This window comes from Aegilops tauschii, chromosome 6, assembly GCF_002575655.3.
Source record: "Aegilops tauschii subsp. strangulata cultivar AL8/78 chromosome 6, Aet v6.0, whole genome shotgun sequence".
NCBI classification, from domain to species: Eukaryota; Viridiplantae; Streptophyta; class Magnoliopsida; order Poales; family Poaceae; genus Aegilops; species Aegilops tauschii.
The window spans coordinates 467,224,874-467,239,026 of record NC_053040.3 but is presented as its reverse complement, the minus strand read 5'-3'; the positions used below and the strand labels follow the sequence as shown (position 1 = coordinate 467,239,026).

General features: G+C 44.2%; 1 protein-coding gene across 1 annotated transcript; it reads right to left on the bottom strand.

The window, feature by feature from the left end:
* Positions 1 to 2,936: 2,936 nt before the first annotated feature.
* On the bottom strand, positions 2,937 to 8,308 carry LOC109755650 (uncharacterized). Its single transcript, XM_020314544.2, has 5 exons — positions 7,555 to 8,308; positions 6,700 to 6,817; positions 5,138 to 5,490; positions 4,957 to 5,055; positions 2,937 to 4,633 (listed from the first exon to the last, which is right to left on the bottom strand). The coding sequence occupies exons 1-5, from the start codon at positions 8,223 to 8,225 to the stop codon at positions 3,415 to 3,417; spliced, it is 2,460 nt and encodes an 819-aa protein (XP_020170133.1). The 5' UTR covers positions 8,226 to 8,308; the 3' UTR covers positions 2,937 to 3,414.
* Positions 8,309 to 14,153: the final 5,845 nt, after the last annotated feature.

Sequence of the window (14,153 nt, the reverse complement as noted above, 5' to 3'; positions counted from 1 at the left end):
TCAAAGTGCGACGGAAATTTGCATATTCTCATGAGAAGAAGTGACAATTATTGTAGATAGGTTACTCCAATCTAGTTGGTGAGCCTGAAGGGGGGATGGGGTGGTGCTATGCTTTTTTTTTCGAAACAGAGGCAAAGATTGCCTCATCTGTTAATTAAGCAGAAGAGAATTGCCCAGTTAATTACGGAAAACCGGGCGAAAACCGGAATAACAAGGCCAAGCCCACCCCAAAGACTAACACACAGGGCAAAGCCCACCCATGACCAACTCAGATGACAACCACGTTGCCCACACGACACGAGGTCCATGCCCTCGAAGCTGCAAATCTCCCGAGGCCGCCGCCTCAACATCCACCGCTCCGTTGCGCCCTGTGCACTCAACCGACACCGCCTTCCAGGGCCGCCGCCCCGACATGCCACCGCTCACCTCGAGCAGCAACGCCGCATGATACAGTAGCCCGCAGCCCACACTGCTCAGGACAACCGCACGCAGACTACGAACACTGCACCACATCCGGGCCCGCCGCCCCGACATGCCACCGCTCACCCTCGAGCAGCAACGCCGCACGATATAGCAATCCGCAGCCCGCACTGCTCAGGACAACCGCACCCAGACCACGAACGCCGCACCATATCCGGGGCCCCCGCCCCGACATGCCGTCCAACCGCCCCTGCCGGGACGCGTCGACCGAGCCGACAACCTTGCCGCCCACGCAGCTCAAGGTTCTCGCCCAAGCCATGCCGACAAACAGCCCTACCTCCTGGGGCCACCGCCGCACCGCTGCCCGAGGCCGCCGCCTCGGCTCTCAACTGAAGATCCCGGAGCCGCCACCCCGGCATACACCGCCCATGAAAACGGAAGAACCCGCACAACATCCAAAGGCTGACCCTCCAAAGCGACGCCTCCAAGAAGGTTACGACGTAAAACGCCGTCGCCGCCTACTCCAGAAAACTGAAGTTTAGGTTCTCACCCGGAGAGTCCAAGCACATAGAGGGAGAGGAAGAACTCTACGACGACACCTCCAAGAAGGTCACGACACCCGCAGGCGCCGACGTCGTCAAAAGCTTTCGCCCAAGTCCCTCGTCTCCTAACAGTGAGCCTGCAGATCTGGGCACCATGGATACCCAGACCACTGGAGCCAAGCCTGCTGTGAAGAGCACCTTCCGTCGTCAGCCGCCAAAGCCCCTCGCGACGACCCGCTGCAGCGCCTCATGCGACAGAGAGACGCCGCGTTTGCCGGGGTTAGATCCGCAGGCATCGCTCCGAATCCACCATCCCCAGCCGCCGCAGCAGCCCATGCCGATGCAGCCATCGCTCCGGGGCCGCCGCCCCGGCATCCTTGCCTTGCCGCAAATCCGCGCCGACCGCCCATCGAAGCAGCAGGAGCACGCCGCCCAGGCGCGCGCCACGCACGCCGTCGCATCCGCTGGAGACCGGATCCGCCACCCCCGCACCTCCACGCACCACAGGCCTCCGAGCCATGCCGACGGCGCTGCCCGGGCCCTCCGCGCGCCCGTGCCGTGCACCTCCACAGATCTACAGCAGCTTCATCCCAGGATCCTCGCGATGCCAGATCGACGCCAGCTCCACCGTTGGCGTCCTCGCGGCCAAGCCGCCGCCCGCGCCTGACCAAGGCGCATCCTCTGCCAACTCCGGAACAGAGCGCCGAATCCCTTGATTCACCGCGCAACTGTTCGTAGCCAGCTCCGCTGCGTCGCCCAGCAGACGCCCAAGCTCCGAGGCCGCCGCCCCGGCTTCCGCCCACCGCGAGCACCGGCCACCGCCCCCAGCAGCAGCAGCCAGCCTCCAGCGGCATCGATGGAGACACCGGCGCGCGAGGGAAGGCCACCGCGGCCCGGCCCCAGCCAAGCACCGCCGCATGCGCGCATCGGCCGCCGCCGCTCGAGATCCATCCGGGATCTGCCGAGGCGCGTGCGTGGGAAGACGGCCCCGCCGCCGCCGACGCCGTGCGGGCTTTGCCTGGCGGCGGCGCGGCGAGGGGTGGAGGTGGGAGGTGGCCGGCGCCCGAGGCGCTCAGTTCCGCCCGCTCCTGGGAGAGCGACGCGGGGGCGTTTTGAAAACGATAATAATGGCAGGAGATCGATTAAGCATGCCATGAGGCTTGCTTACACAGAACTACTGCTAAAACACACACAAAATCTGAAATTCTAGCTGCCTCTGGAAAAAATATCTAAATTCATAAGGTAAATATAAATTGCAACTCTTTCCTCAAGAGATAAAAATAATTGGATCAAGAGCATGTATGGAAGAGTCTAGAATAGAGTAGATGTGTGTGAATGTAGTACAGATGATAATTATATTCTCCATTAGAATAGGCGCACTAAGTTTTAATCCTGAAAACTCTCAGATACTACACATGGCAGGACTTGATGTAACGAATGGTAAATCAAACAGCCAGCAACAGTCGGATTTGCCACATCCTGACCATTGGATCAATTTCATCCAATGATATACTCCCTTCGTTCCTAAATATGTCTTTTTAGAGATTTCAAATGGACTATCACATACGGATGTATATAGACATATTTTAGTGCGTAGATTCACTCATTTTGCTTCGTATGTAGTCACTTGTTGAAATCTCTACAAAGACCTATATTTAGGAACGGAGGGAGTATATCCAAAGCTATTCATAGACTATATAGTGGTATAGATGTTTACATGTATGAAAGAACTTCCGGTCAAAAAATACATGCAAGAACTGATTGATACATCAAGGATACATACAAATTACAAATGGAAACAGCAGGCGTATTGAAGAACGGAACAAGATTCAAACTGCGCTGAGCAAATGAGTAACAACAAAATTAGTGATATGGAGTTATGAACTAGCCAATGACTACCAAACCTAATCTAGAGAACAAAAGGGAGCCTAATATGCAAGAGGACAGAACCAAATAGCTATGTTGTCACAGGAGTTTACAGGTCAATAGTTTCAGAACAAATTTTCTGAAAATTCATTACTGAAAATATATGAGTTCACTTTTCACATTGCACAGATGACAATTGAACTCCATTACTAACTTATCTTTGAATATATAATGTTTAAGATGAAGAAACTGATACAACAAATATTAAACATACATGCATGGAGGCATGTTCTCTCGCTGCATTCTAGGCCCTTCCTTGAGAAGATTATGAGGCAGTAAATGGTGAAGAAAAAAGGAAAAAGTTCTTTCACAAAATCTGAACATACCAAATTCCATGATGTAACACTCCACCTGTTGGCTAGCTTGGAGCCTTGGAAAAAATCTTGGAAATATTAACACTTCCTAAAACATCCCTTATCGGCAGGGTCTCAGGATCCAGTGCCATCAATCCAGTTCTGAATCCAAGAATTTTGGGCACACTGTCCACACTTTCGATGCTTATGCTGCCACTTGCATTGCCATATTCTTACCTTCTATTAGAACGCCTGAGGGGGCTGTCACTGCCATCAAACTCACTACTTCTATCCCAGCTTCTTCTTTCATTTCTTTGCGAACCTCTTGAGCCATGATCTTGCTGATTACCCCTCCCTCTGCGATCAAACTCACTACTATTATCCCAATTTCTTCCTGCATTTCTTTGTGAACCTCTTGAGCCATGATCTTGCTGATTACCCCTTCCTCTGCGATTCCTATCAAAGGGCGACCCACCATCATGCACATCAACACTCCTGAACTGTTTGTTGCCTCTTGTCCTACCATAACGGTCCCCACTAGCGCTTCTACTATTTAAGTTAGAGCTTCTGGCAGGGAAGTTTCCTCTGAAATTTGTGGAGGACCTGTTCCTCCTATCATCTGATTGTAACTCATCATCCATGTCAGAGTCCATATCAGGAACTGTTTCACGGCCTCCCTGTTTACGCCTTTGTTTAGATCTAAAACCGTTGTCAACATCCTCATCAAAATCAGAAATAACCCCATCATTACTCTCTGAGCCAAAAGATGCGCTTCTGCGGTTGTTCGAACCGCTCCAACCTCTGGTTTTCTGCCAAGAATCAGCAATATGACTAGATCTCAGGGAGGGTTGATCATCAAATTCATCATCATCAGCTGAACCTGTTGCTTCATCCTTTGCCCCGTAATTGGAATTTCTACTGTGAGCAAATTCGTTCAAGTCTTCTGAATCAGAAGAAGCATTCTCAAGGTCAGAATAACTCACCCTCGACACACCACCTGTCTGACCACCTTTTGACAAATCAAGCTCGTAACTGTCAATATCATCCTCTTCGTCATCAAAATCATCAAAACCAACTCTAGATGAGTTCAAGTTGTCTCTTCCACTGAACTTTCTCTCTCTTCCCTCGCTCCTTGGTTCATCCATTCCAAAGAATTTCTCGGCCTCGGAACCCTTTGTATTATCTCTATATGAGTTGTCCACAGATGAGCTCTCCCTGACTTTGGATGAATCAGCAAACTCAAATGCTGCAACATCAGCACCATCCGATTCATTATCATCGAAGTCAAAGTTCCACGCATTAGAAACGTCAGGCTTGCGAGCTGGTCTTTCCAACCGTTTCCGCGGTGCAGATTGATATTCTTCCATTTGGCTGTTGGTGTATTCATCTGGAGGACGGTTATGTTCACAATGGAAACATGACATGTTCCGTCTGTAGTTCAAAAAATTGCACCTAGATATTGATAGAAAAATGTGTAAGGATGACAAATTATCACAATTATGTTCATAAATGGTTCAAATGTGCACTGTTTCCTTTATCGTTCCTTGTTTGTATAACTATTAACTAATTGCCTCTTGAGAAACAAATGACAGCACAGAGAAACGTATTCGATATAAATAATGAAGAAAGATAATCAGATACCAAGCTATTCTTATTCACAGGCGTGTTCTTAGACAGATAACAAACATGGATGTGATAAATATGAGGCATACTAGGAAACTGCTGTGTATAAGTTCAAAAAATAGACCAAATAAATCTGTGGTAAGTGAGCTAACCGAGGACACTCCCACTCTCCAGGTAGAAGTTGCCTTTTGGGACGCTTAGCATCACACTGCAAGCAAATTGTATTTTTCGCAAAGTTCATGAAGTCACACCTGCAACCACATACTTCAGAAAATAAGAATCGCTCCTGGAAGTCAACATTCTATAAATTACAGGTGAGACAGGTTAAAGTACTTTGGGCAGAGCCAGTCTCCTTTCTTCATCTCTACGTCATCACGTCCAACTCGTCTCTTTGGTGGTGGAGGCGGTTGCTTCACCTTAGGTGGCAACTTCCTGATTACAGGGGGTGGAAGATTGGGGTCAATAGGAACAGCACTCAGCTTGGCAATCTCGTGTATTAATTTCCGAACGACGGTCTTCACGGATTTCAGTTTGAGAAGTGGTTTGTTCTCCACAGTCCCCTTTATATGATCAAAACCATAGACCAATAAAATACGCATAACATCAAGAGTCCGAGCTTCATCTTCTTTACGTGTAAGGATATAGCCTCTTGAGCATGAATTTCGCAAATTACACGAACTGCACACCTGCAAATCAGGAGCAAAATAAAGAAATGAGAAGATTACACCTTGCCTGGTCTTTCTAGTGTATTTTCATCTTTCATGTTTATATAGCAGTCAGTAGGAGTCCATAAAAAACGAGGAACTGAATGCCGAACCAAACTGTTGAGAGATGTTTTGGTAATTAGTTGTGGGTATGTAACAGTCACCTCTGTTATGCAAATACATATTAACAAGAAAATTAAGTGGCATGTTTCTAATATGTGAACATAAGTGGAAAAAATCTAAATACATATACAATTACGGCTATTTACTCCTATTGCTATAAAACGCAGACCTATCACGCCAGTGAATGTTGTGTTAATCTTTAATAAAATCAAGAAAGGCAATAAACTATCATAACAATAGCAGCAACCATTTACATAAACATAGTCGCAAATAAGGAGTTGGAAATAGATAGTAAGCCAGAACGCACGTTGTGGTCAGGTAAGTAAATAATTTGCAAATCAATAAATTGATGTACCCAAAGTGTCATGACTACTGTGCATATGCCATTGTTCAAAGTGAGAAACTACACGTATCCAAGGTTCAAAAAGGCGCTAGGGGAGTGTTTTGCCGCCACCTAGGGAGAGCAACAGCTTGAAGCACATGCGTAAATGTAAAAAAAAAAGAGGGAAACAGAAAATTGGGCACTATGGGCTAACCCAGCACATTAAACCACTAGAAAGGCACCTATATGCTTATTAAAGCATATCTGGGAAAGAACACCAGAAACTGCGGTTTCTATTCTATCTCTCTCCTTCCCTGTAGTAACAGCGACGGGCTTGGCAGAGCTCGATTCATTGAAGAAGAGGGTGATTTTCCTTCAGAGAAGCATGAATACTCATCGGAGAGGGTGATTTTTTAAACCAGAGAAGGTTGATCCCTCGCCAGAGAGACCACGACTTGTCATCCAATAGGTCAATTCCTTACCTGCCGCCTAAACCTTCCTTTAATACCAAGATGCAGCATTCGATGCCTCAAAGAACCTATGCACGCCTAGGTGAGCACAAATATACCTTTTATAACCTTACAAATATCTACAGATCACTCAAATAGTGACTACATACAATAAAAAAAGGAAGTGATCCTCACCCATTTTGTTTTTCTGTTTTTCATCCCCCATCTAGAACATAACGTAGTGAAACGAAAACATGTGGGCTGCGGAGAATAAACTTGAGTTTAGCTGCAACTTACATCACCCTCGTCAAGGTGGACCAGTTTCCTTATCAGCTTCGCAGAAAACACAACTTTTGGATCCATGCTGGGGCACCCATGGCCAACCAATACTTGAAGATCCTTCCTAGGCAACGGCCTGCATCATTAAGGAACTGTTAACATAATTTCTACGTATTACATAAATATCTGTTGGAGTACAATATATACCTTTTGACACGAATACCAGTTTGTCTACAGTATTTTTTTTTACTTGAATCGTAATGACAAAATCTGTACGCATAGTATTCACTGTTTTCGAATACATTATAATTGCCCTCTGTTATCATGTGCTTTAGGCTATCAGTATATATCATAGTTTCTGATAGTGCTAGCAATTTTTTTGCATCCAGAAAGAAGTGTTGCAATGATCAGAAGTATACTAATGTGCACAGCGTCCATGAATTTCTGACTTCATGTATAATAGTTTTATCTGCATTTCACTGCTTTAACAAGAAATGCATTTAATGGAACAAAAATGTAATTTGAGTAGACAAAAGGTGAATCCTATGCGCAACAAAATAATTCCAGCAAGAATAATTCATAATTCTAAACTTACAGCAATGGAACTTTACAGATGTAAACCTTTGTGGTAGTATTCAGTTATTATTCCTTAATACCAATACTAGATTATATAAACAGAAGTATTGTATCAAATTATACCAAACACTAACAGTAGCAAGCATCCCTGATGTCTATCATCCTCTGAACCTGCCTAGGCATTTCGGCAGCAGGCCCTTTACAAGTCTAAGAGACATTCAACTCTCACATTCATGCCAAAGTGTTTTCGTCAAACAATCCATTGATATAAGCCAATTAAGTGAGCGGGGAACGTACTTGAGGATGTCGAACCGGTCGCGGCCGAAGTTCATGCAGGCGTTCTTGACAGTGGTCCAGTCTCTGGAGAAATCGAAGCCGGACTCCTCGGCGACCTCCGAGAGATCCATGGGCACCGCCGCGGCGAGACGGGACTCCTGGTCGGCGCCGCCCGACCCTCCCCCGAGGTCGAAGTACCTCTGCTGCGCGAGCCGCTCCATGAGCTCGATCCACTCGGGCCAGGGGTGGACCAGCTCCACCTCCCTCCGCAGCACATCCGCGACGCTCATACTCTCCAGCCCCTCCGCCGCCACCTCCTGTCCGACCTTCGCCGCCGCCGCCGCCTCGACGACCTTCTCTGGCTGGCCGCCCGGCTCCGGCCTGGGCGGGGGCGGGGGCGGGGGCGCGTCGGGCGGAGGCGGGGCCGGGCGGCGCCAGGACTGGATGCGGCGCAGGGCGGCGTCGCGCGCGGAGAGGTCGGAGGAGCGGTTGCGGTCGAGCGCGTCGAGTTGGTCGAAGACGAAGGAGAGGCGGGCGGAGAGGGAGGGGGGCTTCGAGGAGGAGGGGGCGGAGGGGCTCTCCGGTGAGGGGGGCGAGGGAGAGGAGGAGAAGGGGAGGCGGCGGTGGAGGAGGGATGTGTTGGGGATGGAGCGGCGGCGGCGGAGGAGCGTCAGGAAGCGGGAAGCCGCCATTTCCCGGGGTTTGGCGGCGGCTCTGTTTCTGTGTGTGGGAGGGGAGGCCTAAACCCTCGCCGCCGTCTCGGAGCTCCTCGTGGGTTGTTTCGAAGGTTGGAGCCCTGATACAAACCGAAGAACGCCCGTGCGTTGTAACCGGGCCACATTAACTTTAAAAATTCAATATTAATTATGTTAATATTACATTTAATATTTTCATACATATTAAGTGACATTGACGACCTCTTTTACCATCAAATTCTCATACACACACCCTCTTCCTCCCTATTCCTCACTTTCTCTCCCCCTCTCCCTCACTCGGGAGGTGGGATAAAAATAAACCCGGAACGGAGACTAACAACTGAGAATTTAGGAGTAGAGATCATTTAGTTGATAAGAATAAATAGAAAACGGTGTTAAAAAAGAGAAACAGATTAGAATACATTGAAAAACCAAAAGGACGATGTAAAAGGGGATTCGCCCTGCTCCCCGGGCCTTGCCACCGAACCGGCTCAGCGATCCAGTCCCCGCGCGGTCGTTTTCTCCTGTTCCCCGAGCCGTGTCGCTACAGAGCCGGGCTCCCGCCCGACCACCTCGCTGGCATCGAAGGGGAATGGATAAGGGTGATGCCCTTCCTTCCCTGCCCCCATGGCCTCACTCCTCCTCGACGCCCCCTCCCAAATCCACTTCTCCTCCTCGCTCGCTCGATCCCGTCGATCTGGACGAAGTCAGACGCTACGGCCACCATGACCGACCCCGTCCACATGGCCACTGCCCTCCCTGCGGGCTAGGAGCTTGTCGAGGAGCTCCGAACGCCTTCGCTACTTCGTCTGCGCCAACGAGATCAAGTCCAGCACCCCTGCATCGACGTCGCTGCCGTCTTCCTCAACCCGGAAAGAATGGCAAAAAGTTCATACATCTCAGTTCAAAAAAAATGCTAATATCGATGGAGGGGTGATTTCCTTCAATAGGTGGAAAACATAGGAAATATTGATTGTTATCAAGGAAAGGTAAAAATTTAGGAAAGTTACAATTTTTGAACCGATTTCTATGCAAATGGGGTTTTATTGTTTGGTAACGTGATATCAGTATCTGCCCGTTTGTGACGTGTCTGATTAGGAAAGTTTGCAAATGTTAAGAAACTATTTATTGGGAGGAAAGTTGTGACGTGTCTGATATTTGTTTCCTAAAACAAATTTCACTAATAAGAGAAATCGATTGATTTAGATAAGTTAGGAAAGTTAGATTAAAATGTATTATTTGTTTCCTGAAAATATGTTATTTGTTTCCTAAGATAAATTGAACCAATAAAAGAAATCGATTGATTTGCATAATTTAAGGAAGTTAGATTAAAATGTATTATTTGTTTCCTGAAAATCTGTTATTGGTTTCCTAAGACAAATTGAACCAATAAAAGGAATCGATTGATTTGCATAATTTAAGGAAGTTAGATTAAAATGTATTATTTGTTTCCTGAAAATCTGTTATTTGTTTCCTAAGACAAATTGAACCAATAAAAGAAATCGATTGATTTGCATAATTTAAGAAAGTTAGATCCATGATTTGTTATACATTAGGAAAGTTCTGGTTGTAATAAAGAGTTGAGAGAAAAATAAACTGATAGACCAGGGTGGGAGGGGTGGTGGGAGGAGAGACGAAAAAAACCAGCGAAAATAAACCGCGGATCAGGGTGGGAGAGGGTGGTGGGAGGAGAGACGAAAATAAACCAGCGAAAATAAACCGCGGAGACGATTCACCAACTCGTCCATTAGAAGTAGAGATGTACAGCAAACTACAACAAAATAATTTTTTTTCTTTTAACAATTACTCCCTCTGTGCCCTAATATTTGTCGCTGGAGCAGCTGAATTACAACTAAACTAGCAAAAAGGTCCGTGCGCTGCAACGGAATAAGGGATAACAAAATTACGATGTTCAAATTAAACCATTCAGAACATGGTAGCTTTAATGAAAACAAATAATGTATAGCCGACCTTGTTAATTCAAATCAAATAGAACTTGTTGGTTGCACATATGAACTAGACATGCAAGTATAATACATTTAGGCCATGTTTGTTTGGGCTTTTCCTTCTGCTTTTGCAGCTTTTCCAATTTGGCCAAAAAGCCATAAAAGCTCTTCTGCTTTTGCAGTTTTTTCGATTTGGTCAAAAAACCATAAGAGCTCCTAAATGCACCTATTTTTAATTTGGTCAAAAAGCCATAAAGCTCCTAAATGCACCTATTTAGGAGTTTTTATGACTTTTTGGCCAAATTGGAAAAGCTGCAAAAGCAGAAGCAAAAACCCATAAAAGCTCCATAAGCACCTATTTAGGAGCTTTTATGGCTTTTTGGCCAAATTGTAAAAGTTGCAAAAGCAGAAGCAAAAGCCCAAACAAACAGGGGCTTAGTTGTTGGATTACATGAGACGAGCTTAGAGACCACAGTTTATTCTAAAACCTTAGTTCAAATTTATCAATTGAAATTTCCATTATTCATCATATACATACAAAGTGTGCCTGTGTTGTTGTTCGAAATTTTCATTTTAGACACAAGAGTATATACATTAACCATTAAATTGGAAATTGTTCTTTGAAATTAATATGCCTTGCGGCTGCTTCAGCAGAATACAGAAACCATTTTAATTTATAGAACACAATAAAAAATTACCAATATAGGTGGGTTGCTTAGCCTCTACAATCTACCTTGAACTGCTGTGTGTGCAAATAGCTTATCCGTGTTCCTGAAATGAAGCAAAATCAATAAACTTTAGTATCTTGGTGGAGAATTATGGAGGTATACTCTACATGGAAGTACCGACCTGAAGTTGAGTAGTGACTTTAGAGCCATTGATCTATAACTAGTAGAATCATTAGTTAGTAAGAAACTCTCTCTTTTTTAATTTGAGAAAAGGTATGTAAACTTCTTCAGTTAGCAAGTTTTTTAGCGCATATTCAGTTAGCAAGTGTTATCAGCTAGCATCACAGCCATCTCTGCTTGCATCCGTCAAATATTCTACAATGTAGTGCAAAATAAATAACTTTTGATGAATACAGGGTAAATAATGAGTGAACAGACCTGCCAATGTAAATGACTCAAATTCTGCCTACACATTTTGCTTACCTGTTTCATCTCGACCTACACTGCTCTGTACCTTGCTAAAATCCTATCCATCAAAAATTATCCCATGACAATATCAGTTGCTAAATGGCTAGTAAATCACATTGGTTAAGCCCTCAGCGGTGCCGGTGCAGCCAGTCCGTGTACCAAGAATGTGGTGGTGCTTGAGTCTGTCGTCAGTGTCAACTTTCAAAGTCGAACATTGGGCCGCACACTGCCTTTGATTTAGAACACAACAAAGATAAGCAGGCCAACCATGAAGTCTGCTGAGGTGGCTGTGAGCGCGGCGATTGGGTTGCCCATCATGCAGCAATGAGCTATGGATCACCACGATCTCGCCGCCTCCAGCGGAGAGGGAGTGCTGGTAGCCGCTTGTAGTGGATGAGCGTGCTCGTGGCAAGGGTTCAGTCTGAAAGCATTGGTTGGATGAGTAGTATGCCACGCCCGTCGCCTGAAGGAAGGAACATACATGCAAATTTTGCTACTACCAGGCATGCACGCAACACAAGCCACTGCAGCGTTGCTCCCTGAACAGCAAGCCCAACACGCAAAGCCTTGCGCCTCCGACGAGCAGCGGGACGCATCCTTTCCGATGCGATATAAACCAAAAGGTATATATCTATAAGCATAAGTTTCAAAAGGATAAGTAAAAGTAATTTTCTGTTGATCTTCTTGTGACACAAGTATTTAATAAAAATCGGAATATCCATCTAAGAAGCAAAAGTGTGTATGCTTAGACAATATTTCTAACATTTTCTCAATGAAAGGCAAAGGATAATAATCTTTCCTAGTAGCGTTATTCAATTTCCTAAAGTCGATTACCATCCTATAACTAGTCACTATTCTTTGTGGGATAAGCTCATTTTTATCTTTAGGAACAACAGTGATGCCACCTTTTTTAGGGACACAATGAACATGACTTACCCATCTACTATCAACTATAGGATAAATTATACATGCCTCCGGAAGCTTTAATATTTCCGTTCTTACCATATCCTTCATTTTAGGATTCAAGCGACGTTGATGATCGACAACTGGTTCTAGCTCCATATTAATATTGTGTTGACACCGAGTAAGATTAATGCCCTTAATTTCATCAAGAGTATATCCAATTGCATTACGATGCTTCATCAAAGTTTACAATAATCTCTTTTCTTTGTGCACTGAAATGTTAGCATTGATAATTACAATATAGCTTCCTTTCATCAAGATAAGCATATTTCAATGTATCTAAGAGTTTCTTTAATTCAAACACATGATCACTCTTAGGTGGAATATGGTCTCTGAAAGTTTCAACAGGTAAATTATGCTTAAGGATGGGTGCTTTCCTCCAGAATATTTCATTTATATGCATATAATTTTTATGGTCTAGCAAATATTGTTCTAAAGGATCGGTGGGAGGCACAACAATAGAAGCAAGACCAATAATATCATATTTATTAGGCAATTCTTTATAATGAGGTTGTCTATTAAACTTGGAGAAATTAAATTCATGAGATACATCACCGGACTTAACCTTAACCTTTTCTCTGATACAATTAATTTTAGCATTAACAGTATTCAAGAAAGGTCTACCAAATATAATGGGACAATAATTATCTTGTTGTGATCCAAGTACTAAGAAATCAGTAGGATATTTGTTCTTACCACATAAGACTTCAACATCATTAACAATCCCAAGCGGTGAAATAGCATCTCTGTTTGCAAGCTTAATAGTAATGTCAATATCTTCTATTTCAGGAGGTGCAATATCATGCATAACTTCTTGATATAAAGAAAATGGAATAGCACCTATACTAGCACAAATATCACATAAACGATGATAGGAATGATCTCCTATCTTAACAAAAACAATAGGCATGCCAACAACTAGCTTAATCTTATCTAACATATCTTGTTCATTTCTTACTTGTTTAGCAATTCTTGTAGCTTCATCACAGAAATAAATAACATGCTCATCAATATTATCAACCAAGAGATATTTAACCATTGCAATTGAAGGTTCTACCTTATTTTGTTCAGATGGTTTAGGTGTTGTAATATTACTCTTGTGAATGACAGTCGTTGCTTTAGCATGTTCCTTAATCCTAACAGGGAAAGGAGGTTTCTCAATATAGGCAAAAGGCACAACAGGATTAGAAGTATAAGAAATTGTTTCAGTTTTAGCAATTCTTCACAAATTTTAATAAGTAGATGAAATTTAAACCACTTATCCTTAGGGAGATCAACATGAGCAGCAAAAGATTCACAAAATGTAGCTACTATCTCAGAGTCATGTGCATATTTTGCACTAACCTCATGAAAAACATCTGTTTCTATAAAAAAACTTAACACAATCAAATTCAAGGTTTATACCTGAATCGTTACCTTTGTCGATTTCCCACTCTTTAAAGTTGCATTTAATTATTTCAGTAAGATCCCATTTGAATTCAATACTCCTCTTTGAGAAAGAACCAGCGGGAGAAGAATCAAGCATTGTTCGATCATTATGAGAAAGTCGAGCATTAAAGTTTTGTATAATCATTTCTCTCGAGAGCTCATGATTGGGGAATGTGTGCACCATGTACTTAAGCCTCCCCCAAGCTTGGGAAATACTTTCTCCTTCACAAGACCAAAAATTATATATAATTCCGATCACGGTGAACCAAGTGCATATGATACAACTTCTAATGGAGTTCCAGCTTCAATCGGTCCCAGTCCCATATTTCGGCTTCATCCAATAGCCTATACCATGTGATACGTCTCCAACGTATCTATAATTTTTTAATTGTTCCATGCTATTATATTATCGATCTTGGATGTTTTATATACACTTTCAAGCAATTATATAT